The following is a 24,072-nucleotide window of genomic DNA, read 5'->3' on the forward strand; positions in this document are numbered from 1 at the left end:
TTATCACAACCTTTTCCAATTCCTTCTTGTCCACCCACATCCCCACCTCCCCCCCATGCTGCAGCACCCAACACACATCATACACACAACATTGACATTCTTCAAATAAACATAGATGGCATAAACACCAAAAAACAAGAACTCACACAATTTATCAAATAACAAAACATACACACTGCCATCTTACAAGAAACAAAACTACGCAGAACACAAAAAACACCTACATTTCATAATTTCACCACCATCAGACAAGACTGGGCTGATGGTGAGGGTGGTGGACTCATCACCCTGGTGCACCAATCCATCAACTTTTCTGGTACTAGTGCACACACAAAATCACTTCATCCCCCACATGACACAACAACAGAAATACAATCAATTAAAATACCGGTACCCAATGGCAACAAATCACACATAACAATCGCCAATACATACATTCCCCTCCAGTCATCACCCACAGTACCACACACTCATTCTCCCCAAATACACCACATCACTAACATACCCAACATCATCCTGGGTGGTGATTTCAATGCCAAGGCATTGCCCTGGCATGTCAACAGCTCTGACACAGACAGAGGGGTGGTACTACAATCCCGAACAGATAATCTTTTCATCCTCAACAATCTCCATCAACATACCCATATCCCACACCAAGCCCTCTTCCTCCCATCATCCCCAGACACCACCTTTTGCTCCCCAAACCTCACCCCCACAACATCCTGGAGCGGTCAAAACCCTTGGCTCTGACCACCTCCCAATTATTACCACTATCAAAAGCAGAATCATCCCAGCTAACCACAGACACACATACACTAATTATATGAGAGCTAACTGGGAGGCCTTTACAACTGAAACAGAACAACACTTTGAAACATTAAACAGTACACCCATCATGAACATCAACATCGCCATGCACACTCTCACTATAATTATTCAAAACGCAGACAAAAGACACATCCCTACAGGCAACTGAGACACAACCCCAACTTCACACCAGAAATTCGAAGTCTCATCAGTCAATACGACACACTACAACACTCCCCAACACCCCATACACAAAACACCGTACAAGAAATACAAGAACTCAACACTCAAATAAACAATAAAATATCAGAGCAGCAAACACTAAATAGGAATAATTATCTCTAAACACTTGATCACAAAACAAACACCAGCAAACTCTACAAAAACTAAACGGCATCACACTCTCAACAGCAACGCTACACAATCACACGCTGCCATCACAACAACATACACCATATCCTCAAGCAAACAACATGCAAACACTCTCATAAATCACTTTTCACACGTCAGCCATCTAAACCTCCACCGCAACGACCAACGTGTCATCCGACGCAAGAGACACTTCCCCACAGACCCAGACCCTTCACTGACAACCAGATGAAGCACAAAATTAGCAAAGCACTCATCTGTCTGTGGCTCAGACAACATAAGCAACATGCAACTTAAACACCTCAGACCATAAGGCATACAAGCACTCACCAATATAACAAACTACAGCTACTCACACAGCATAATACCCAACATCTGGAAGCATCACTATCTCCAAACCCAACAAAGAACCCACATTACCTTCCTCACAGTGCCCCATCACATTCCTCTGCACCCCCTCTAGTCACTGAATGCCTGGTACTACTAGTTACACCTCACACACCACTAGCCCAATCACAACATGGCTTTAGGCCACTACACTCCACAAACACTCTTCTTACAGACCTTACACATTGAGTTTTTGATAGCATCACTTCAGTCAGGCCACCACATAGAACACTCCTTGTTACACTAGACATTAGGAAAGCTTTTATTGCCATCCCCCACTACAACCTCACAAACAAAATATTCAACACAAATATGCACAATAAAATAAAAAGACGGCTGGCAAACTATTTAGTGGGAAGATGTGCACATGCAACATTTGCCAGTCAGTCATCGAACATCAGAAACTTCACAAATGGCATCCCCCAAGGATCTGTTTTGTCCCCTACACTCTTTAACCAACACATGCACGACATACTTACACCCCACACACCACAAATACACATAACTTCCTAAGCAGACAACATAACACTTACACATACACACCAAAATGCAAACACAGCCATATACATCCTCCAACCTCACCTCAGCACACTACATAAATGGTTCACCAAAAACAGACTCACAACAGCCCCACACAAATCTACAGTGACCCTTCTCACAAACTGGATAGCAGAACATAGTCACATTCCACAATCAATCAATCAATCATTTCCTGTGGCACCCTCGGGGATGCATAGGGCCTCGATGAACTCACACCACCACATCCTATCTTGTGCTAACTCCTCAAGATCTCCCCAACACTCATCTCCAGCTTCCCGTCTCATTGTCCTCACCCACGTCTCTTTTGGCCTTCCTCTACCTCTCCTACCAAGTGCCACCCACCCTGGTGTACCTCGTACTATTCCCTGTCTCCTATACACATGTCCTAGCCACTTCCATCGTGAGAATCTAACATATTCATCGATCGGCTGCACTCCCGTTATTTCTCTAATTCTACTATTTGGTATCCTTTCCCACCACTTAACTCCTAATATTCTTTAAGTGCTTTATTTTCAAACACCAAGAATTTATTTTCCATAGTCACTGTGCTGTACCAAGACTCGTGTCCATAAATTAAGATACTCCTAACCATTACCTTATAAAGTTTGATTTTTGTATGCACAGAGAAATTGTTATTATTCCAAATATTTTTAAGCATTCCCATTGCCTGATTAGCCTTCTTTAACCTTTCCTCGAATTCAAAGTTCAAAGAACCATCCTTGGCTAAATAAGTATCTAAATATTTAAACCTATCAACTTGCTTTACAAACATACCTCCAATTACACATTCCTGCGCATTTTTCATATTCATATTGATTATTTCAGTTTTTCCACAATTAATAACCAAACCCACCTTGCGACCTTCACTCACCAAACAGTTCAACACTCTCTGCATCTCTTCTGGCCCATCACAAATCAAAAGTATGTCATCTGCATAATCTAAATCCAAAAGTTTCCTGTTCTCTCCCCAAAGTATACCTGCACCGGTTTCTGTTCCAACGCGTTTCATAATGTAATCAATGACCAATATAAATAGTAAAGGCGATAGAACACCACCTTGAATTACTCCGGACTTGACTTCAAACGAATCACTCAGACAACCATCAACCATCACTTTACAAAATGTGTCCTCATGCATGTTCATAATGACCCTCACAAACTCCTCTGGTATTCCATAATGTCTCATGATCTTCCCCATAGTCTCTCTCGAAACACTATCAAAAGCCTTTTCAAAATCAACAAAACAAAGACTTAACAGTACTCTCATTTCATTAACTTGCTGCATCAAATGCCTAACTATAAAGATCTGATCATTGCAACCACGTCCCTTTCTAAAACCAGCCTGTTCATCCCTCAGAATACCCTCAACCACTGGCTCCAACCTATTTAACAACACTCTACTGAAAACTTTCAAAGCTATCGGTGACAAAGAGATTCCCCTCCAATTACCACATTCACTCAGGTCTCCCTTCTTCGGAACTTTAACAATTACACCATTCTTCCAAACTGATGGTAGTAACCCCGTCACCCATATCTTATTGAATAGCTTGGTCAAGATCATTATTAATCTATCCCCCTCCACTTTAAACATTTCCGGAAATAAACCATCCTCCCCTGGTGCCTTATTATTCTTTAACTGTTTTACTGCTTTCTCCACTTCTGCAAGCCTCAACTCTCCTGTTTCTATATTTAAATCTTCCTGAGCAGACGGTATATCCTCTTCTGGTGGTATTGGTCTATTAAGAACTGTCTCAAAATGCTCTTTCCATCTACTTTTAATATCTCCATCTTTGGTCAATAAATTTTCTTCCCTGTCTCTAACTGGTATTTCCTTGCGTTTACCTGCATTACCACTCAGTTCTCTAATCGATTCATATGCTATTCTTTGACTCTGTCCATCATTTTTGTTTATTAAGATTTCAGTCTCTGCAACCTTTTCATCCACACATCTTCTTTTATCTCTCCAAGCTAACCTTCTTACTTCTGAATTCAAACTCCAGTACGCAGCTCTTGCTAATTCAATCTCTTGTTCATCAACGCATTGGATCTCACTCCTCAATTTAGCCTCACCTCTCTTTTTTTATCATATCCCACATTTCCTCTGATATCCATTTCTTTCTCCTGGAGCTATGTCTCCTTCCAATCGTACATTCAGCAGTCTCATGCAAAACTTTGTTCACATCCTCCCACATCTCACCTACACTTCTCTCCCCCTCTTCCAACGTTTCCAACACCAAAAACCTATTTCTGCATTCTAATCTGAATTCCTCCTTTTCTTCTCCTTCCCTTCTAAGCTTAACAATATCGTATCTACCAACACCAGATTTTTCCTTCTTCTGATTTTTAAGTTTAAACCTTATTTTTGCAATGCTGAGTTGATGGTCACTACCAATATCCGCTCCCCATTTAACATGAACATCTAGCAGAGAACTTCTATGCCTCCTACTGATAGCGATGTGATCAATCTGATTTTTATATTTTCCACACGGCGACACCCAAGTTGTCTTGTGTATATTGCAATGCTGAAAGAGTGTGCCCCCGATGACTAAGTCATTTGCTAGACAGAAGCTTCCAAACCTCACTCCGTTTTCACTCATCCTACTACCAACTCCCATCTTACCCATACATGCCTCAAATCCCTCATTTGAACAGCCCATTACTGCATTAAAGTCTCCAACGCAGATCAAAACATCATGTCTAGGTACCCTTCCTACTCCTTCTTGCAACTTTTCATAAAATGTGTCTTTCCTTTCATCGAGTGCATCATTAGTAGGTGCATAACACACAAACAGACTGATGTTGCCATAAACAACACTCCCTTACCACACACACACACACAAACCCAAAATCCTTGGTGTAACATACCCGGTACATCAATGTCATTTAAACAACACATCACAAACATTAAAAACAAATTAACACCAAGACTCAACACCCTACGGTCACTTGCCCATACAACAACACAACAAATAAACTACCACCACAGTATACAAACAATATTATGTTCTGTGATTGGGCTATTATGCAAGCCCTGGGGCTTCAAACCTCACTAAAAACACACTGCAACAATCTACAGACCATACAGAACAAGGTCCTAAAAATAATCACAGGCTGCACCGCTACTACACCTACAGACCACCTACACCAAGAAACCAAAGTCCTCTAAGTCAAGGATCATCTAGACATGACAGGCACACAAATTCTTGCCGCAGCCTCCACAAACCCGCACCATCCACTACACTACATGGCAGCACATCCAAACACACCAAGGGATAACAAAACAACACCCAGCACACGATATAAAAAATACTGTCATCTCTCCCCCCTCGCCAGCCTAAAACCAGCTTCCAGATGCATATCCATACTCAAATCACTCACTGCTCCATTTGGTTACTCAAAGACAACACACAGTTGCACGTATAGCCTCCTGATATCCAACCTTCTGAATCCTACCTCCCTCGTGAGGACAGGGTCCACCTGGCCAGGCTGAGATGTGGGCATCATCCAGCCCTCTTTACTTACCAGAAGAGGCTCAATGACTCCATTGCTACTGCCTGTCCAGGATGCAACACAGCACCCCATACTATTAAGCACATTATGGAAGACTACACGTCACACAACTGGCTGCACCAACAACACAACATACACTCCTTGAGAGATCTGTGGGAAAGCCCGGTCTCGGCCATGGCTTTCCTTAGGGACTCAGGCTGTTTGGCCAGAATGCCTACGGAATAACTACTACTACATCAATGGTGCAGGGATCCTGTGGGACAACCACATAAAGGCAGTTGCTTACATGCAGACAACTGATTTGCTTAAACCCTGCTCAGGAACACCTGGGTCTGACAGACCCGGTCGATCATGTCCATACCCTAGCTCAGCAACTTCTAGATGCCTGGGATCCGTATCTTTTTCAGCAGCTTCTTAACTTTTTGTGCCTATGCCAGGTGTAGGGGGGGTTACTTTCGGCTCTCTCATATTTTTGCTTTATATCCCTCATAAGTTGCATTTGGGTCTGTGAGACTCAAATGTACCTGAGAAGGTAGGGTGTATTTGTTCTCCTCATTTGCAGGTTGCAGCTATGCTGTGTGGGATCCACTCTTTCCATCATGAAGGACCTCCATTCCTCAAGTTGTGACAGAATTGCTAGGCTCACAGTGTTCTTTGTTTGTATGGCTACTGCCAAAAAAAAATTTGCATTTTTTATCAATATTTTTTCCCTTTTTTTCTTTTTAATATACCTGTATAGTTAGGTGAGTTACAAGTAATTTGCCTAATTTTTTAATTGACAAGACCTTATAAACTGTAACATATCCAGGAATTCAATAAATGAAACGTGTGCAAATACAGCATTTTTATATACCTGGGTCTGACAAACCCAGGTGTTCCTGAAGTGTACACAACCCAATACCATTAGTATTTCTGAATGAAGTTAATCAGTTGGACCAGGGTTGAGCAACAACAACAAAGATAATACTTATCTTTATGTATCAGCATAACAGGAAAAGCACACTCAATCCTCGTAAATTGCGTGTTCATAAATCATGGATTCATAAATCACGGCTAAGTGGCTGTCAGACTGCCGGCAACCTTAAATCACTGTTAAGTCACGAAAATCACGGACCTAGGCACCCAAGTGGGCCTTTTCCGAGGAGAACCGTAAACCGTGGCATTCAAACTGAAAATCGCGACCCAACAACCAATCACCATGCATCCCTGGTGGCAAGTGTGGATACTAATGCCGCCATGTTGTTGTTCTTGTCCCACCAGTCCACACACTACAGACCGTCGCCGTGGAGTACGAGAGCTAACTGCCTTTTTGTGCAACTTCCCCCCGCCTCCTACCTGCCATTGCCCCTCTCAATCCCCCAGTGAAGCACTCTAAGCAGTATGGCATCAAGAAGCTGCCGCCGTTGTCGTACAGTCAACATTTGGTGCTCAATCGTCGAGTTGAGAAGGGAGAGAAGTTTTCAAAGCTGATGAAAGAGTTTGGGAAGAACAACTGCTGAGAGGTTCTAAGTTCTTCCCAACACCACCCCACTCCATTCACTTGTGCAATTTCATCATAGGATTAACGTGAGATCCCTTAACATTGCTTATTTCTATTTAATACATGCCCTGAATATTCCCAAATTTGTATGTTTGTGTTTGATGGTACCTAGATCGCCATAGGTACGGTGCTCTGGGGGCAGGTTGGCCGAAGTCCAGACCCAAATTAATTTTTCACATAAGAGTTATTATTCATAAATCACGAAATTCGTAAATCACGGCAGTGGTCCAGACCAAAATTGCCACAATTTACGAGGATTGACTGTATATGGTAGGACACATTAACAAAGTTGGGGAAAAACAGAGGAATTACTTGGAGAAGAACAGGGAGGTTTTAGGATGGGAAGAGGTTGCATAGATCAGATATTTATTCTTAGGTTTTTAGTAAAAAAGTTTCTAGAGAAAGGAGAGATGTTGTAAGCAGCCTTCATGGGTTGGGAGAAAGCATATGACAGGGTGGATAGAGGATGAACATGGAAAGTATTAAGAATGTAAAACTGATGAAGAGGAGGCAATCATGTCTTCAAAATTACATATATTCGCTACTTTTTCAATGATCACTGTGATCACATTTACTATAATTTATTGACATATAAGTGCAATGAAATCTAATATGCATGGGAGCTCTCCTATGTAGCCTAATGATACGAGAGGTAAGTGTTATATTAAAAAAAAAAAAAGTCAACTTGCTGTTTCAGAAAACCATAGATTTTAATAATGACTATGTTATTCTGGATTTTTTTTGGTATGAATCTATCTAATTTAACTTCCACACCTGTGGCAATTTAGCTGTTTCCAATTTATGCCCCCCCCCCCCTTCTCTAATGAAAATGAGACTGGTGTGAGTTTTGGGTGGGGAAGCAAGGATTAAAATGGTTAATTTCCATAAGAAATGATGGTAGAATTTACACAGAATCACACACATAAATTATCCTAACTGGAGGCTGTGACCCCCAGACCCCCAACACTATAAACCACCTCACCACATTCAATCTTAGCCTTCAAAATGCAGGAATTGTACTGGAATCTTACTTGTTGTTTTGTGATAAAAACAATAGCAGAAGTAGATCAAATCACAATAAACAACACCAGAAAAAAACATCATCCTAACTGGGAGGTTTTGCCCATCAGACCCCCTCCCCTCACCTGACATTAAATGCCTCACCTTGTTCAAACTTAATTTTCAAAATGCAGAAACCATACCATCTTAAAGGTTGTCCAGCAAGCATGGTACTATAAATGTCTTTTCTGTAATTATGCAGAAGTTTACTGTTAGGGCAGTCGACTGCTCTTGACAACACTCCGTGATCTTTTAATAAGTCAACAGCTGCATCATCATCATGGATAAAATTAATCACAAATGTCTAATAATGGTTAGAACAGCCACAAAATCCACTAGCCATTTTTTAACTGATATCAAATCAATCTCAAAGTTCAGATGTGACTGCTCATGCAAGTGTGATGTGGGGCTTGCATTTGTGTCACATGACTCAATGGATGCACTCACTGGTTTCCTTGCTTCAATCTAACTGGTCGGCGCATCAGCCTTGTGTGCCTGCCATCACCTCTGTTTGATGCCCCTTCACAGATGAAGGTCAGATTAAGTTATGGTACTGGTAAGTATTAACGTTACTATTCCTTTCTGACAACTACCTTATTGGAGAAGATTTAGTTGGTGAGACCTACTGTTTCTTTCTGATAACTACCGTACTTTATTGGAGAGGATTCAGTTGGTGAGACCTACTGTTCCTTTCTGACAACTACTTTACTGGAGAAAATTTTGTTGGTGAGACCTACTGTTCCTTTCTGACAATTACTTTATTGGAAGATTTAGTTGGGGAGACCTACAAACAATACAAAGGAAATTTCCTAATTCATGTTTCCTGTCAGCCAAGAAACCATTTATAACGCTGGGTGGTAACCATATAACCAACCCATACGTGCTCCCTACGTGTCAACAAGTGGGTTGGTGGAGGGTTAGTGCCCCTCCCCGTAAAACAAATAACTCAGAGTCAAATGGCCACCCCTCATGGGATTATGGCGTCTGGCTATAGATAGATAGATAGATGATTGTCCTCAACAGCAAGTTGTCAAAAAAATATGTTAATTCTTTGCCACACAGACACAGCCTTTCCTTATTTTTCCTATTGATATGTCTTTCACAGGTTACTTGTTATGCTTCATAAATTACCAAAGATACTGAACATTTTTAAAATTCTGCCTGTGAAATTACATAAAGGTTTGTTTATATCACACATACTGCCATCCCATTTTTTTTTTTTTTTTTTTTTTTTTGTCCAACTCTGGGCAAAGGCTTCAGGGCCTATATCTCGGGGGCAGTAGCCTATCCCAAGGCCCAGTAGTCCTCCTACACCTCCACATGTCACCACTTCGGCGCTAACACCCACTGTCCATATTGAATACATGCTAGGGCTGTCTCATACAGGACTGGTGTATTGGTATTAGCGGGGGTACTTTTATGACATGTCGGTGGGTCATCTGGTAGATCAGGAAAGTCTGCTTCTATGAAATTCAAATCCTTAAACTGTTCCCTGCCCCAGCCAGGATTCGAACCTGGGTCCATCAGGACTGCAGGCCGCCTCTCTACCGATTCAGTCACCGCCTCCCCCGACTGACAAGAGCAGTTGATAATTCTTTACCAAATGGGCACAGCAATTCCACCTACACTCTAACAAATATGATCTCATGTTAAGTAATTCTGGTACATAAGCAACACTATTAACTGCTCCAGTGTACCAGTAACTGGAAAAAATGATTGGGAAGACAAAATATACTTATTATGGAGCATTTAAGGAAGCGGCCAGGTCACCTGCAGCAATGTTTACTGACGAACTGACTGGCCACATTCCACTGCAGGGCTCTTGCTAACTGCCGATGGTTGCGAGTCATTTGGCTCCTAAGGTTTCATATTTATGAGCTAAGTAAATTTTTAGTAGCCAAATTGACTATGAGGCAAAATATTTTACTAGCAATAAATATATACCGGTATTTTTATTTACACATTGTGATGATTAGAATCATATAATGAGGTTTTAAAAACATTCACAGTGGCGACAAGGAAAGACTTAATAATCGATCACACCGTGCTTTTTTGTTCATTTAAGTGAGATTTACTTATTTTGTAGTTTAGTGGGTTTTCAACTGGATGTATTTTCTCCTTGCCAAAAGGTGACTTGCATGCAAAATTTGTTTGCCGAAGGGGAAAAATGCTCACATTTGCGAGCTGTGGCTCACCAAACAAGAGCCCTGCACTGCTCTGCTGGATGCGTCAGTGTATCTCAAGTCAAAGCAATGGGAAACAATGTTTTAACTAAACCTAATCCAACCTAACCTCACTTGAATTTAACTGCCAGCTTTCAAATTTAAAAATGAATCTTAAGAACGTTAAATATGGCCGGCTGCTGGCAGATGTCAGCGAAATATTTATGCATACTAAATCCTCATTTACAGCTTTCAGAGGTTTTCATTTTCATTCATTGCCAGATGCCATGTATCCCAAACGGGGTGGCCAAGGGCTTAGAGTTAATTGTTTTACAGGGAGGGGCACTAATCCTCCACCAACCCCACTTGACACATAGGGAGAACGTTATGCCAACAGCATCTGGTGTTCCCAGGCGGTCACCCATCCAAGTACTAACCAGACCCAACGTTGCTTTCAGAGGTAAGTTTACAAAAATCCCCAGTAGCTGTGGTAATCCATGAATAATAACAAGTAACCTGTGAAAGACTCATTTCAATAAAAAATATGGAAAGGCTGCATGCATTTGGTAAAAATTTCATAAGCAGAACTTACAGCCAAGCTCCAAACACATATTTTACCACTGGTGTATTTTCAAATTCTTTATTGATACACTGATAGATTAATTCTGCAGGTTAGGACTTAGACTATGATTTGGCCTGATAGGTAATGGTTTTTGATGGGCTTTAGGGTTAAGTGGCAATTGTAGATTGTTAAAATTAAGGGGGGTCTAGGGGGCAAAGCCCCGTAGTTGGGGAAAGTAAGTCTAGGATAGGTTAGGTCAGGTCAGGCAGGATTGTTAGGTTTCCTATAGTTATGAATATCTCATGCACCTGGTTGGTGAGACTGTTGGTAATCAACATATCTAATTGGTTACAGGCTGCCAAAGGTGAACTGTTGGCTTGGTTTCTTCCAATCACTTTCTAGTGCTGCATCATTACCATAATTACTTTCCTTCAGATCAAGACTTTGTAAGAATATAGTTGGAATTGCCACACCTGTCTGGTAAAGAAATACCAAAGCTTATAATAAAGAATATTCGTAAATGAAGCCCACATAACACCCTAAGTAATTTAGTCACAATGGAGAATGAAATGAAAGTGTTAAAATTAAAAGCATGAGTTGGCAAAAGCCCTAGCATATCTACATGAATCAGGTCATAAACTGAGAGAATAATCATATATTATTTGATTCTGTTGCAAATGATCCTTTCTGTTTATTAAGAGGGTCACTTACATATCAAGACCCTAGTCTCCTCTCATATAACTAAAAAGGCAAATGTACGAGGCCAAGGTATTATTAGCGCAAATGGTTATTAAAATGTTTTCTTATTTTTGCTCTTTTACCAAATGAAATGCATTCTGTCCTACGTAATGGACGTCCCCTTCACTAGTACATTACCTTTTTTACTTCAAACCTCTTCTTGTCTTGTTTAGAGGTGCTGGAGGACGGCACCTCAACTTCTTCTTCCTGTGGATCCACTTCCATCGCTGACATTTTCTCCGCCACCGATTCTAACAAGGGTCTCACGAGCCACCCGAATATTTTCACTGGATTCCATTCTCTTTAAATAAGCTGCTAAATATTTACTGAAGGAACTTTGAAATTAGTTTATTGCTTAAATTATCTTGATTTTAGCCAAATAAGTGTCCAATAAGGGATAAATATTTTCACTAAACTTCTAGCTTTCAAGCGATCATCGGATTGCTGTGGATTGGGTAAACAAAGGTCCTCTGCGACGGGAGGTACGAACACCCCATGAGGGAATAAAAAGCAATTTGACCAGATTCAGACAAACAATGGTTGACTGATATGTTTATTGTTGCTATGGTATACAAAGCACATATGGAACCAAGGAGGTGGTGGGTCTTGCCCACAGAGCTCTGTCATATGGAGGAGAGCTGTCTCCGCAGCGATAGTGACTTACAGCCGCCATATTGAAACACCCGCACTCGTCCCCTTTTTTTTTTTTTTTTTTTTTTTTTTTTTTAAATGTCTGACTCTGGGCATAGGCTTCACAGCCTGCTATCAGGGCCCAGCAGTCCTCCTACATACCATTCACATCTACATGTCACCACTTCGGCTCTAACACCCACCGTCCATATTGAATACATGCTAGGGCTGTCTCATACAGGGGGGGGGGCGCGGTAGCACAGTGGTAGCGCGCTGGACTCGTAATCGGGGGATTGTGAGTTCGAGCCTCGCCCGGGCTGCCGTGCCGGGAGTGGTAGCTCGCTCCTGTAACCCTAGCGGGGCTATATAGTCCAATACAGGGCTTAGCTCGGGGGAACTCCATTTCTCCCATTTTTGTCTCATACAGGACTGGTGTATTGGTATTAGCGGGGGTATTTTTACGACATGTCGGCAGATCTTCTGGTAGATCAGTAAAGCCTGATTGAATGAAATACAAATCCTTAAACTGTTCCCTGCCCCAGCCGGGATTCGAACCTGGGTCCGTTAGGACTACAGGCCACCTCTCTACCGATTGAGCCACCGCCTCCCCCATGAAACACTTCTTAGCTAGCTGTCCCTGAATCCCTGGTGCTTCCATATATACATGTGTCATAATACAATATATATATATATATATATATATATATATATATATATATATATATATATATTACCATTTTCTTCTGCCTAGCTCTACGCATTATAGTATAAAGTTAGCCAAGAGTATGAACAAAGCAACGCCGTAAGTTATTGCAGTGCAGAACATACTTTTTTTTTAAATTGTTTCTCTCTATGACCGCATTAACTGAACGTCAGTTTAATTATGCTAGTAAAGATAAAATAGAAGTCGATGGAAAAAGCATATAATATGTGTTATGCTACGTGTTCAAGGGTCAACTTCTTGTCCTCTGAACACGAGCTACTGAGCTGGGGTTCCCTTCGAGACCGGGTCTAGAGTAGCCTCTACCTCTGGTTGAAGGCTGGGGAGACACTCTGCTGGTTGAAGGTTGGGGAGATGCTCTGCTCGTCGAGGACTGGGGAGATCGTTTGGGGGTCGCTGGCGTGGTGGGGGTATGTTTGAAAAAGGCAGTGATTGTAGTCTGCCTGGCCGCCCTCTTCTTTTCCTCCAGCATCATCATGTACAACTTCATCCCCTCCTCCAACCGATTAGCTGCGTCCCTCTGCTTCGTCCCGGGAGAAGGTTGTGTGTGCGCATAAGCCCAGTGATCTCGTCCAGCTTGGTCAGCATCTCCCTCAGAATTGTCATATTGAGGGCTTGCACTTCAGGGAAGTCCTCCTCCTGTGCCTCCTGGTGTGCCCGCTGAATTTCCATATTGAGGAGCTCAAACACGAAAAAATCTTGCTGCACAGCACGGGTAGAACTTGGTGTGACACAAGAAAGGACTGATAGCCGTATACTGTCAGTTCAAAATGTGTTGGGAAGCTCGAAATTCTGCATGTATGTACAGTATCATGTTTTATTAAATAAGTAATCACGGATCTCACTACTAAACAGAGAAAATCATAAACACATTAGTTTGACAGCAATGTACCATATACAGTACTTCTAAACTGTCATGTACGGGCCATTACTCTCATGTAGGGTAGGATGTAAGTTATCTACATTATAACCAATGCCTTAACTTCTACAATTTTATTGTGTCTAATCACCAATATTCACCATCCTTACCCATATCACCATGATGAAGTGTAATTTAATGACACAGAAAATGCAAAAGTAATATGGCTACCTTTTGTTTACCCTTATTGTGTGTGCAGGCCTATTGTCTTAATCATGTGTCATCCACATATATTGTTGAGAAGAGGTCTCAGAAGCAGGCTCGATCTCAGTCAACTGCTCAGCAGACTGTTGCTTATGGTGTAATATGGTCAGTCATTCTGATGTAAACAAATGTGTTTATTATCTGTTCATATACTGTTCCATCATACATTGTGGCAACCCTATCTGCTGACTCCAGTTAGTTACAGAAGCTCAGTATTTAGGATGCCCCAGTCTCATGCGCTAAGGCAGAGCAGACATGAACAAACTCTCATCAGGGAAGGCTGTGCCATCATGCTGTCCTGACGAAGTCCTGCATTCCTCAAGATCTGCATATAATTCAAGAAGATAATCTACAAAAACCTCACTACAATATACCTCAAACCTCAGCACAGATTGAATCTGATAAACTTAACATTTAACCTTACACCAACCACAACAGTAATGACAAAAATGACATCAGAATGTGGGGAAACCTTACCCCCGTCAGGACACATGGAAGGTACTGTAGACGCATGCCGCATGGTGAGCTGATTGGCACTCTCACAGTGCTGCCAAGGATGCTGGCTTCATTTGGATCACTGCATAAATGATGATTTCAGTTGATTTGTACACTACATCACCTTGTACAGGCCAAGGCGATGCCATTCTGGTGTAAACCAGAAAAAACTTGCAAATCATCTATAACTATTTGGATGTACAGTATTTAAAAATTCCCCACCAGTTCCTGAAGTGTCAAGTTTTAATCAGTATTAAAAACCACAATGAGGTGGACTGTATTTGCATGTTGCAGTTGAGAACACATATACTGCATATGTGCATAAGTTTACCCACATTTTGCAGGTGAAGGGTTAAAGGTAGCAAAGGAATATTAATATGGACTTCTGTAATATGTTATGAACTTAACAGTAAATATGAATGTAAAATAGAGAACTTATAATATGAATTTTTTGACATGTGCTCCAACATTCTATCTCAGTCTCCAAATCTATATTTTTCTTTCAAGCATCTGTCATCATAAGATGCATATCCAAATATCCAAGCCACCGAACATCACAAACTATACTTGATGTACAAGCACCCTGAGCTAAAACATTTTAAATCTTTCATTCTTTGCTACCATTCACAATTTATAAACAAACTTTCTCTTTACTCCATCCACAAGTACTCGTATCTACTGTAATGGACATATTTAATGTAATGGACATAAAACAGTCACATCAAACTTTTGTTCCACATATATTTTTCACACCCAGGTGAGAGTGAATGGAGATTTGAGTGATGAGTTTTCCGTGAATGTTGGTGTGCATCAGGGGTCAGTCTTGAGTCCCATGTTGTTTATCATGGTACTTGAAGCCCTTTCACGTGACTTTAGAAACGGACTCCCGTGGGAGTTGTTGTATGCTGATGATTTGGTGTTGATTGCAGAGAATGAAAGGGAGGCGGAGGAAAGGTTTAGGAAGTGGAGAGATGGTATGGGGCAAAAGGGTTTAAGGGTAAATGCAGATAAAACAAAAGTGATGATATCTAGGGTTGGTGGCGGTAGTCAAAGACGAGGGAGAGTGGCCATGTGCAGTTTGCCACAAGGGCGTGGGAAGTAATTCCATCTTGTGTGGTATGTGTGATAAATGGGTGCATAAGAGATGTAGTGGTATCAGAGGTAGACTGCGAGATAATGCTGATTTTATGTGTGCGGCGTGCCGGGGTGAGCAGGTGGAGATTGTCAGACGTGAAAGGATTGAACTTGCTGGTGAATCTCTTGAGTGTGTGGAAGAGTTTTGTTATTTGGGAGACATGTTGTGTGCTGGAGGTGGGGCTGGAGCTAGCTCTGTGGCTAGGGTGAGAAGTGGCTGGAAGAAGTTCAGGGAGCTCTTGCCTCTCCTGACATTGAGAGGGCTCTCCCTACGTGCTAAGGGGTCTTTGTATGCAGCATGTGATAGGAGTGTAATGCTGTATGGCAGTGAGACCTGGGCAGTGAAGGAGGAAGATATTCGCCAGCTCAGACGTACAGAAATGACAATGATTAGGTGGATGTGCAGTGCGTCCCTGCGTCCAAGGCCTGGAGGGGCTGGGTTTACAATGGAAGAGTTGAGAGGTAGGATGGGACTGGAGTGTATTGGTGTTGTGATGAGGAGAGGTAGATTGAGGTGGTTTGGACATGTGGAGAGGATGGGGGATGATAACTGGGTGAGGAAGGTGAGAAGTGTTAATATTGGGGGTGGGGTTATGAGGGGTAGACCGAGAAAGACATGGGACGAGGTCATTAAGTGTGACCTTAGGGTTAAGGGACTGAACAGGGAGGCTGCAATGGATCGTGCAGCGTGGAGAGCCGCCATTAGGTGACCAAGGCTGACACATGCAAACATGTTGGAGCCTTTAAAAACGAACGATTCTTCATTCATCTCTGGCATTATGCAAAGTCAGAATCTTGCCAACTTTAACTAGTCCTTGGCAGTCACAAAACTCACATCTGATGCCATTTGAATTGCAGTACTTTAGGTAGTTGCTCAAAGGATGAGGATATTCCTGGGACACACCATCCCCTCCACTTTAATCACCTGACAGGTAGATACCATGCAAGGATTATTATTTCTCCGCTGACTCCAAAGACACCCGTGGGATGTGGATAAAAAATTTTTTATGAAGTGTTGATGAGGAAAAACTATCAATTTCATAATAACTTTATTATGATGACCACTTTGCATCACCTAGCTCGCATATACACTAATGGGGTAGTAGATTAATGCAAGAGAAAAAGGTGAATAAATAGCCAGGTGTTGAGTACACATTACAAAAAGAGGAGGTATAAGTTATGTAGCCATTAGTGTACAGCATAGCAACTTAGTTGCCAAACAGGTACAAGGCTGAATTAATGAGTATATGAGAATAAAAAGATAAGGTAATAGTGGGGCAAAAACAATATACTCTCCAGTTTTAAGTTACAAGAAAAAAAATAACTTTAGCTACACCATAATTATATTACATTCATTAACAACTGAGGACAAACAGTACTAAATGTAAACACTCAGGTTTTAATTTTTAACCATTGTGAACATGTATTTTATGATGTCTAATGTTCATTTAGTTTGGGGCTAGTATGCCTTTACACAATATGACTGTACATCAAATGTTTAGCCTACCTTGTTTTCTAGATCTGTCATTCTATTATTTGTAGTTTTACATCCCTCACCAAAAATACACATAAAACTCTTGACCCCACCTTTTTATACTGCCACTCAGTGTTCACGTACCAGAATGTCAGTTTGTGGATCAAAAGCAGAGAGCAGCTCTTTAATTTTCAAATGCAATACTGTACAATATAGTTTACAACATGATAAGCAACACAATTTTTACAACAGTCCAACATGAAAAAGCATTAGGTCATCTACTACGACTAGTTAAGAGTACTACAGTAATAGCTGATGATGTAACGCTTTTCCAACTGTGAAGGAGAAAAGTGGAATACTGTACAGGTACAGCTGATTTTTTTCCCCCAAGAAAAATCCGCCAATCTTACACTGCAATGAAAGGGGTGCAACTTTACCTTAAGAAAAGTTAATTTCACTGATAAAAACTCACTTTTTCTCCACAGTTTCCTCCAAATGTTCTATAAATATTTTTCGTCACAACATTTTACAAAATGTCAGCTTTATAATGTATAAACAGCTTCAACAAGCATTTAGTCATCCCATCTTGATTTTCTCCGGCGCTGTGACGGCTGGTTAGTGGATGTCCTAGTGATGGTCCAAGAGGTGTCAGGACTGGCTGCTGTGAACTGTGGATGGTAAACAGTTCGTAAGAAGCAGACACCCTTATTGACTCCTTTAATACAATAACAACTTTGGTGTTTTGTCTTTGCACCACCAAGAATACATAACATTAACTACATATTCCGATATCTACCACATCATCTCTCTACAATAACCTTCCATATTAGTCTGGGCTAGAAAGTACGATTTTTGAGTGAACCTTGCACTTGGACATATAGTTTTCTTTTACACTGGTTTTAGACAATTTTGACCTGCTGATTTCAAATGCTATCAGTGCCAGACGATAAAAGTTGAATGTTTTTGTGGACATCTCTTTAAAGCAGGTATATAAAATCATGGTTAAAGGCATTGGCTATCTCTTTATAAACCTATCTAGAGCAAGAACTCTGCCAAGATTGAAAATTTTTTATGGAGTTCTGTAAAATTAATTTAATTTTACACTTCATTATTACTTATTATTACAAAATAGGTCATTATTGTATATTATTAAAAAATTAAAGATGCTATAATTTATAGTTGCATTCAAAATTGGTTGAGAAGATTAGGAGAAATACACTGAGGTGGTCTGGACATGTGAAGAGAATGGAGAATGAAAGGCTGACTAAGAGGGTGTATGTAGGTGAGGTGGAGGGAGGGAGAGGGAGGGGTAGACCGAGGATGAGGTGGAGGGATGGAGTTGAGAGGTATATGAGGGAGGGGGGGGTGAGTTGGGAGGAGGGTAGTCAAATGGTGGGTGACAGAGAGACTTGGAGGCGTTTTGTCTGCGGCCACCCTTTGCGGGATTAGGGCGTCAGGCTATAGATAGATAGAAAATTGCAACATCTTGATCCTGAACTTCTGAAGAGGTTTATGTCTGGAGAGCAAGTTATGTGTCACCAAGATGGGCTATGGAATGCTATATGGTCAGATCTCTTCATTGAGACCACTTACATGTGATATGGCAATGGACCATCTGGCATCATAGGATCTACTTTGAATGAATCCACTATAGCCATTTGGGCACTATCTCACTGCACATGTGCACAGCTGATGAATGACCTGGAAGCAATGAAAGATGGAGAAGCTCAACATGTCACCTCCAACAAGGAGAAGCAACTGACACGCATCACAGCAGATGTGATAAATAGAATGAACATAAATGATGCTCTTTCATCATGCATTGACATATTTGACAATGATAAGCATCCAGTCTCTGGTCTTGTTGATACATTTTCTGGGCGAGTTGTTGATGATCCTACAGTTAATGTTCACTGCTGCCTTGAAATCGGAACTGCCCAGTGGTTACAATATGAGAGCCAATGGCCATCAAGCTTCCACAACAAGTTGAAAAGAAATGTCAAGACCATAGCAGCTGCAACGACACATACTACTAAATTTGGCCAAAGTCACATCATTGTTGATGCTGAATCTATCTATGCATGCATCATTGCAATAATGACATCATCAACAGAGACCATTTCCACAGAGAGACAATTCTCTCATGAACTGGCTCCACACCCAACTTCTCTCTTTAAGTATGGTGAAATAAGGACAAGCAGCAAGTCTGTACTCAAGAATAAACTTCAGATGGTACGTGGAATACGGCACTGTCAACATCCAATGGTGGTAATCCTCGATGGCTGTGCTTTGTTGTGAACAATTCCTTGGCTAGCATTACCTGCAAAGCTTTCAACATTCATTGGCACTGCAGTGTCCAGAATCATGTGATATACTGAGACAGCATCAGTCCTTCATGTGGTTTTTGACAGACACATTACTATAAGATGAGTACAAAGTCATACTGTCAAACCTCACAACAGAAAGGATTGAGTCACGTGTTCAAGCTGACAGAAGAATTGCCTTTACCCAAACAGGCCATCATGTTGAATGTAAGTGCAAACAAAGAACATGTCATCCATATGACTGTAAAAAAGTTGTGCTCCATCCAGGTCCCACAAGGAAAATGCATCATCGTGACTGGCCCTGATCCATATCCAACAGAAGTTGCAGTTGGTCCACAGCAAACAGCAATAACACGAGGAGGCAGATGTCATCGTGGCATATCACATGATTCACAAAGCTGCTACAGGCTTTTCATCAATTCAGGTTGTATCTGAAGACACTGATGTGCTTCTTATCCTTGCACATCACTTGCATGCACAAACCAACAGCTTGCCAACTACAGCTGTGGTAACCATGAAGTTATGTTCTGGAAAGTACACTGTCATCAATGTCAATGAGGTGGTCAATAAACATGCTGCAGTCATCCACAACCTTTTGCAGCTCATGCCCTAAATGGATGTGATGCAGTCTCTTCATCTGCTGGTAATGGCAAGGCAACTGTGTTCAAAACACTTGAAAAATTCAATGGTTTGCTTCTTCTAGGTAACATTGCAGCATCAGATGACATCACTAGCTCTTGTTTGAAATTTGTAGCCATGTTATATGGGCAAGAGCCAGAGATATCACTAGGCTACATGCGTGCTAATATTTTCAAGAGAAAGCTTGCTGGTAAACAACATGTACCACCAAAAATGAGCAACCTTCCACCTACTCAAGGTGCATTTAAGCTACATTGTGAGCAAGCCCATTTCCAAACAGCTTTGTGGAAATCACCAAGCATGGTTTCGCCGCCCGACTGGACCCTCTGCAGCATGGCTGGGAAATGAACGGAAAAGAACTTTGACCAAAGTATGTTCTGCCTGGACACTTAGCTGCACCAGATGAAATGCTTAATCTCATAAACTGTGGCTGCAAAATGACACACTTTCCATGCACAAAAATTACACTTCCGTGCTCAAACTTCTGCAAATGCAGGGGCCAAGCAAGCTGTCAAAACCCATTCAAACTGAACATGGACAGCAGTGATGAAAGTGGCAATGAGTCTGACTAACTACTGCGTGAATATATTATTATAAACATTATATTTTGCCAGATTTAATTTCTTGAATTGATTTCTAGAACTGAACACTCATAACCCGTCATGTGATACCAATACGATATAAAGTCTATCTATCAATCTATCTATTGCCAGATGCCTTAATCCCTTATACGGGGTGGCCACAAACAAATCGCCTCCATGTCACCCTGTCCCCCGCCATTTCACTGCCCTGCTCCCAATTCACACCTCCCTCTCTCATATACCTCTCCACTCCATCCCTGTATCTCATCCTTGGCCTTCCCCTCCATCTCTTCCCGTCCACCTCACTCACATACATTCTCCTCATCAGACTCTCACTCTGCATCCTCTCCACATGGCCAAACCACCTCAGTGTGTTTCTCCTAATGCTTCCTATCACATCCACATCCACACTACAACGCTCCTTCACATCCTCATTTGTCAGTCTGTCTCTCCATGTAACTCCACAGACTCCTCTCAAATAACTCATTTCCACTGCTCTCACTCTTGACTTGTGTCCCTCCAACAACATCCAACCTTCACTTTCATACGACAGAGTTGGTATCACAATACTGTTATGCAGTAACTTTTTCACTTCCATGCTCATTTCCCTGTTTCTTATCACTGTCTTTAAGGAACCAGCAACCTTTCTTTATTGTCGTACCCTTTCAAGCACTTCACTCTCCAAAATTCCATCCTTACTCATCACACTATCCAAGTACTTAAACGTGCTCACATTTTCCATTTCCTTATCATCCAACCTCACTGTACATTCACTGACTTCACCTCTCTCGAAGACCATAACTTTACTCTTCGCTACATTCACCTTTAAATTCCGTTTCTTACATAGTCTCCCAAATTCATCCACCAAACCTTGCAGCTCCCCTTCATCTTCACTTAACAACACAGTATCATCTGCAAACAACAGTACAGGGAGTTTCCAAACACTGCCCTCTCTCATTAAGGCAACTCCAACATCCACTGCCCTACCTTGTATCTCTTTTATAACTCCATCCATGTACAGATTGAACAACCATGGAGACATGATACATCCCTGTTTCATCCCAACCTTCAAATAGAGAAACTCACTCAGTTCACAATCCACACGCACTGCAGCCTTAGCAGCCTAATACATATTCTTCACAGCATTCAACAATTTCCCATCTACTCCATATATTCTTAATACTTTCCACAATCTTTGTCTATCCACCCTGTCATATGCTTTCTCTAAATCCATGAAGGCCACATACAACTTCTTTCCCTTCTCTAGACACTTTTCCACTAAAGATCTAAGAATGATTATCTAATCTACACAACCTCTTCCCTTCCTAAAGCCTCCCTGTTCTCCTCCAACTAATTCCTCTGTTACTTCCTTAACTCTGTCAATAAGTATCCCACCATCTACTTTTCCTATTACACTAAGAAGACGAATGCCTCTATGATTACCACACATTTCTTTTCCACTTTCCCTTTGTACAAGGGAATAATTATACCTGACTTCAAATCATCCGGGACATTATCTTCCTTCCAGGCCAATCTGCACATCTTCCACATCCATTCTGCTACTATCTCTCCCCCATGCTTCAGCTTTTCACCACACACTCCATCAGTTCCTGGGGCTTTCCCCATTTTGACTCTCTTCAGTGCTTCCACAACTTCCATTCTACTGATTTTTTCCTGTCTCCTCACCTCCCTCCTTCTCCCAGCCATTCCCCAGCCACTTATAGTCGCATTACTTCCTTTCTCTACGTTCAACAATTCATTAAAGTGTTCTCTCCATCTGCTCACTTTTTCTCCCTTCTCAACTAGTAATCTACCATTTTTATCATTTACTCCCCTACTAACTTCATTACTACCCTGTCTGATTCTCTTTACCTCTTTCCAGAACATTTTCTTACATTCCCTCCACTTGACACTCAAATTCCTCATCCACTCTCTCCTTACTCTCTCATACTAATTTTTTCATCTCTCTCTTCTTTTCCACATATAACTCTCTCTTCTGTCTCGCAACTTCTTTCACGCCCCTATTTCTCATCCATTCATAATATGCTTTCTTCTTTTGTGCCACAGCCTCTCTCAACCCTTCAATCCACCATGCTGTTCCTTGCACCCCCTTTCGTCTTCTCTCCACCCCACACACCACCTCACATGCTGCATATATTTCCTCTGTGAATATCTTGCACACACCTTCCATGTCCCCCACCTGCTCCAATTCATATTTACCCAATCGTTCCTCCACTTCTCTCTTATATTCTGCTTTTTTCTCATCCTCTTGTAACCTTTCCACTCTCCCTACATCTACTCCTTCCTCCCGTCCTTCCCTTCTTCTATTTCTCCATTTTACTTGGACCTTGATTCTGACCACTACCAAGTGGTGGTCAAAAAGTTCACTCCCCCAACCTTTATATGCTCTTGCATCCATTACACATCTTTGCATCCTTTCATCCACACACACAAAATCAATCACTGCCTTCCTTTCATTCAGTTCACCATCCACCCTTCTCATCATTCGCCATGTATACCTGTGGATCATTTTGTGCTTGAATGGGTATTGGCCATCACCAACCCCCTCCTGGCACAAATGTCCACTAAAGCACCACCATTCTCATCTATCTCAGCAGGCTCACCCCACTCACCAACTATTCCATCGACCTTCACATTCCCTACTTTACCATTCATATCATCAATCAAAAACACTCTCTCATTCCTTTCAAACTTTTCCATGCACACTTCCACATTTGTCCAGAACTCTTCTCTCACTCTGCTTGCACGATCTTGTGTTGGCGCATACACGCACACAATCACTCACATTTGTAGTCCAACTTTCAGTCCTACCCACACAATCCTTGAGCCAACTGATCCATACTCTCTTATATTCTCCTTCCATCTGTTACGCACAACAATACACACTCCTTCTTTTGCTCTCTCACTGTCACCTACTCCTGCACATATACCCCATCCATACTCCCATTCTCTCACACTCTCACCTGTTCATTTAGTTTCAGTTACTCCACATACATCCACTTTCGCACCCTCAAGCACCTGGACAATCTCTCTCTCTTTCACCTCAACATTTGCACCCCCTACATTCTAGGTCGCCAACCGTATCATGTCCTTTGTATTGTCCTTAGTCGTTATCTTTTGGTCAGTCCTGGTCTGAGGCTTCTTGTTTGTATTTTTAGTTACCGGTAGTTGTTTTCCGAGGAGGGGCATTAACCCTCTGCCAACCCACTTGCTGTCACGTAGGGAACACATGTCGGTTGGTTATAAGGTTACCACC

The 24,072-nt window shown here is 41.6% G+C and overlaps 2 protein-coding genes across 2 annotated transcripts in view; both read right to left on the bottom strand.

The window, feature by feature from the left end:
- Roc1a (Regulator of cullins 1a) overlaps positions 1 to 11,955 on the bottom strand; it is a 32,251-nt gene extending 20,296 nt beyond the window's left edge. The window contains exon 1 of the mRNA XM_080272196.1: positions 11,813 to 11,955. Coding sequence (XP_080128322.1) covers positions 11,813 to 11,908 — 96 coding nt within the window. The 5' untranslated portion in view covers positions 11,909 to 11,955. The remainder of the gene's footprint in view (positions 1 to 11,812) is intronic.
- A 4,875-nt stretch (positions 11,956 to 16,830) lies between these two features.
- The window catches only part of LOC145399657 (ATP-dependent RNA helicase DDX42), a 79,369-nt gene continuing 72,127 nt past the window's right edge, over positions 16,831 to 24,072 (bottom strand). Inside the window, exon 12 of the mRNA XM_080272197.1 lies at positions 16,831 to 17,919. Within this exon, the coding sequence (XP_080128323.1) occupies positions 17,824 to 17,919 (96 nt within the window). The 3' untranslated portion in view covers positions 16,831 to 17,823. The remainder of the gene's footprint in view (positions 17,920 to 24,072) is intronic.

This window comes from Coenobita brevimanus, chromosome 50 (assembly GCF_032717465.1).
Source record: "Coenobita brevimanus isolate Jiangsu-jjx chromosome 50, ASM3271746v2, whole genome shotgun sequence".
Lineage (NCBI taxonomy): Eukaryota > Metazoa > Arthropoda > Malacostraca > Decapoda > Coenobitidae > Coenobita > Coenobita brevimanus.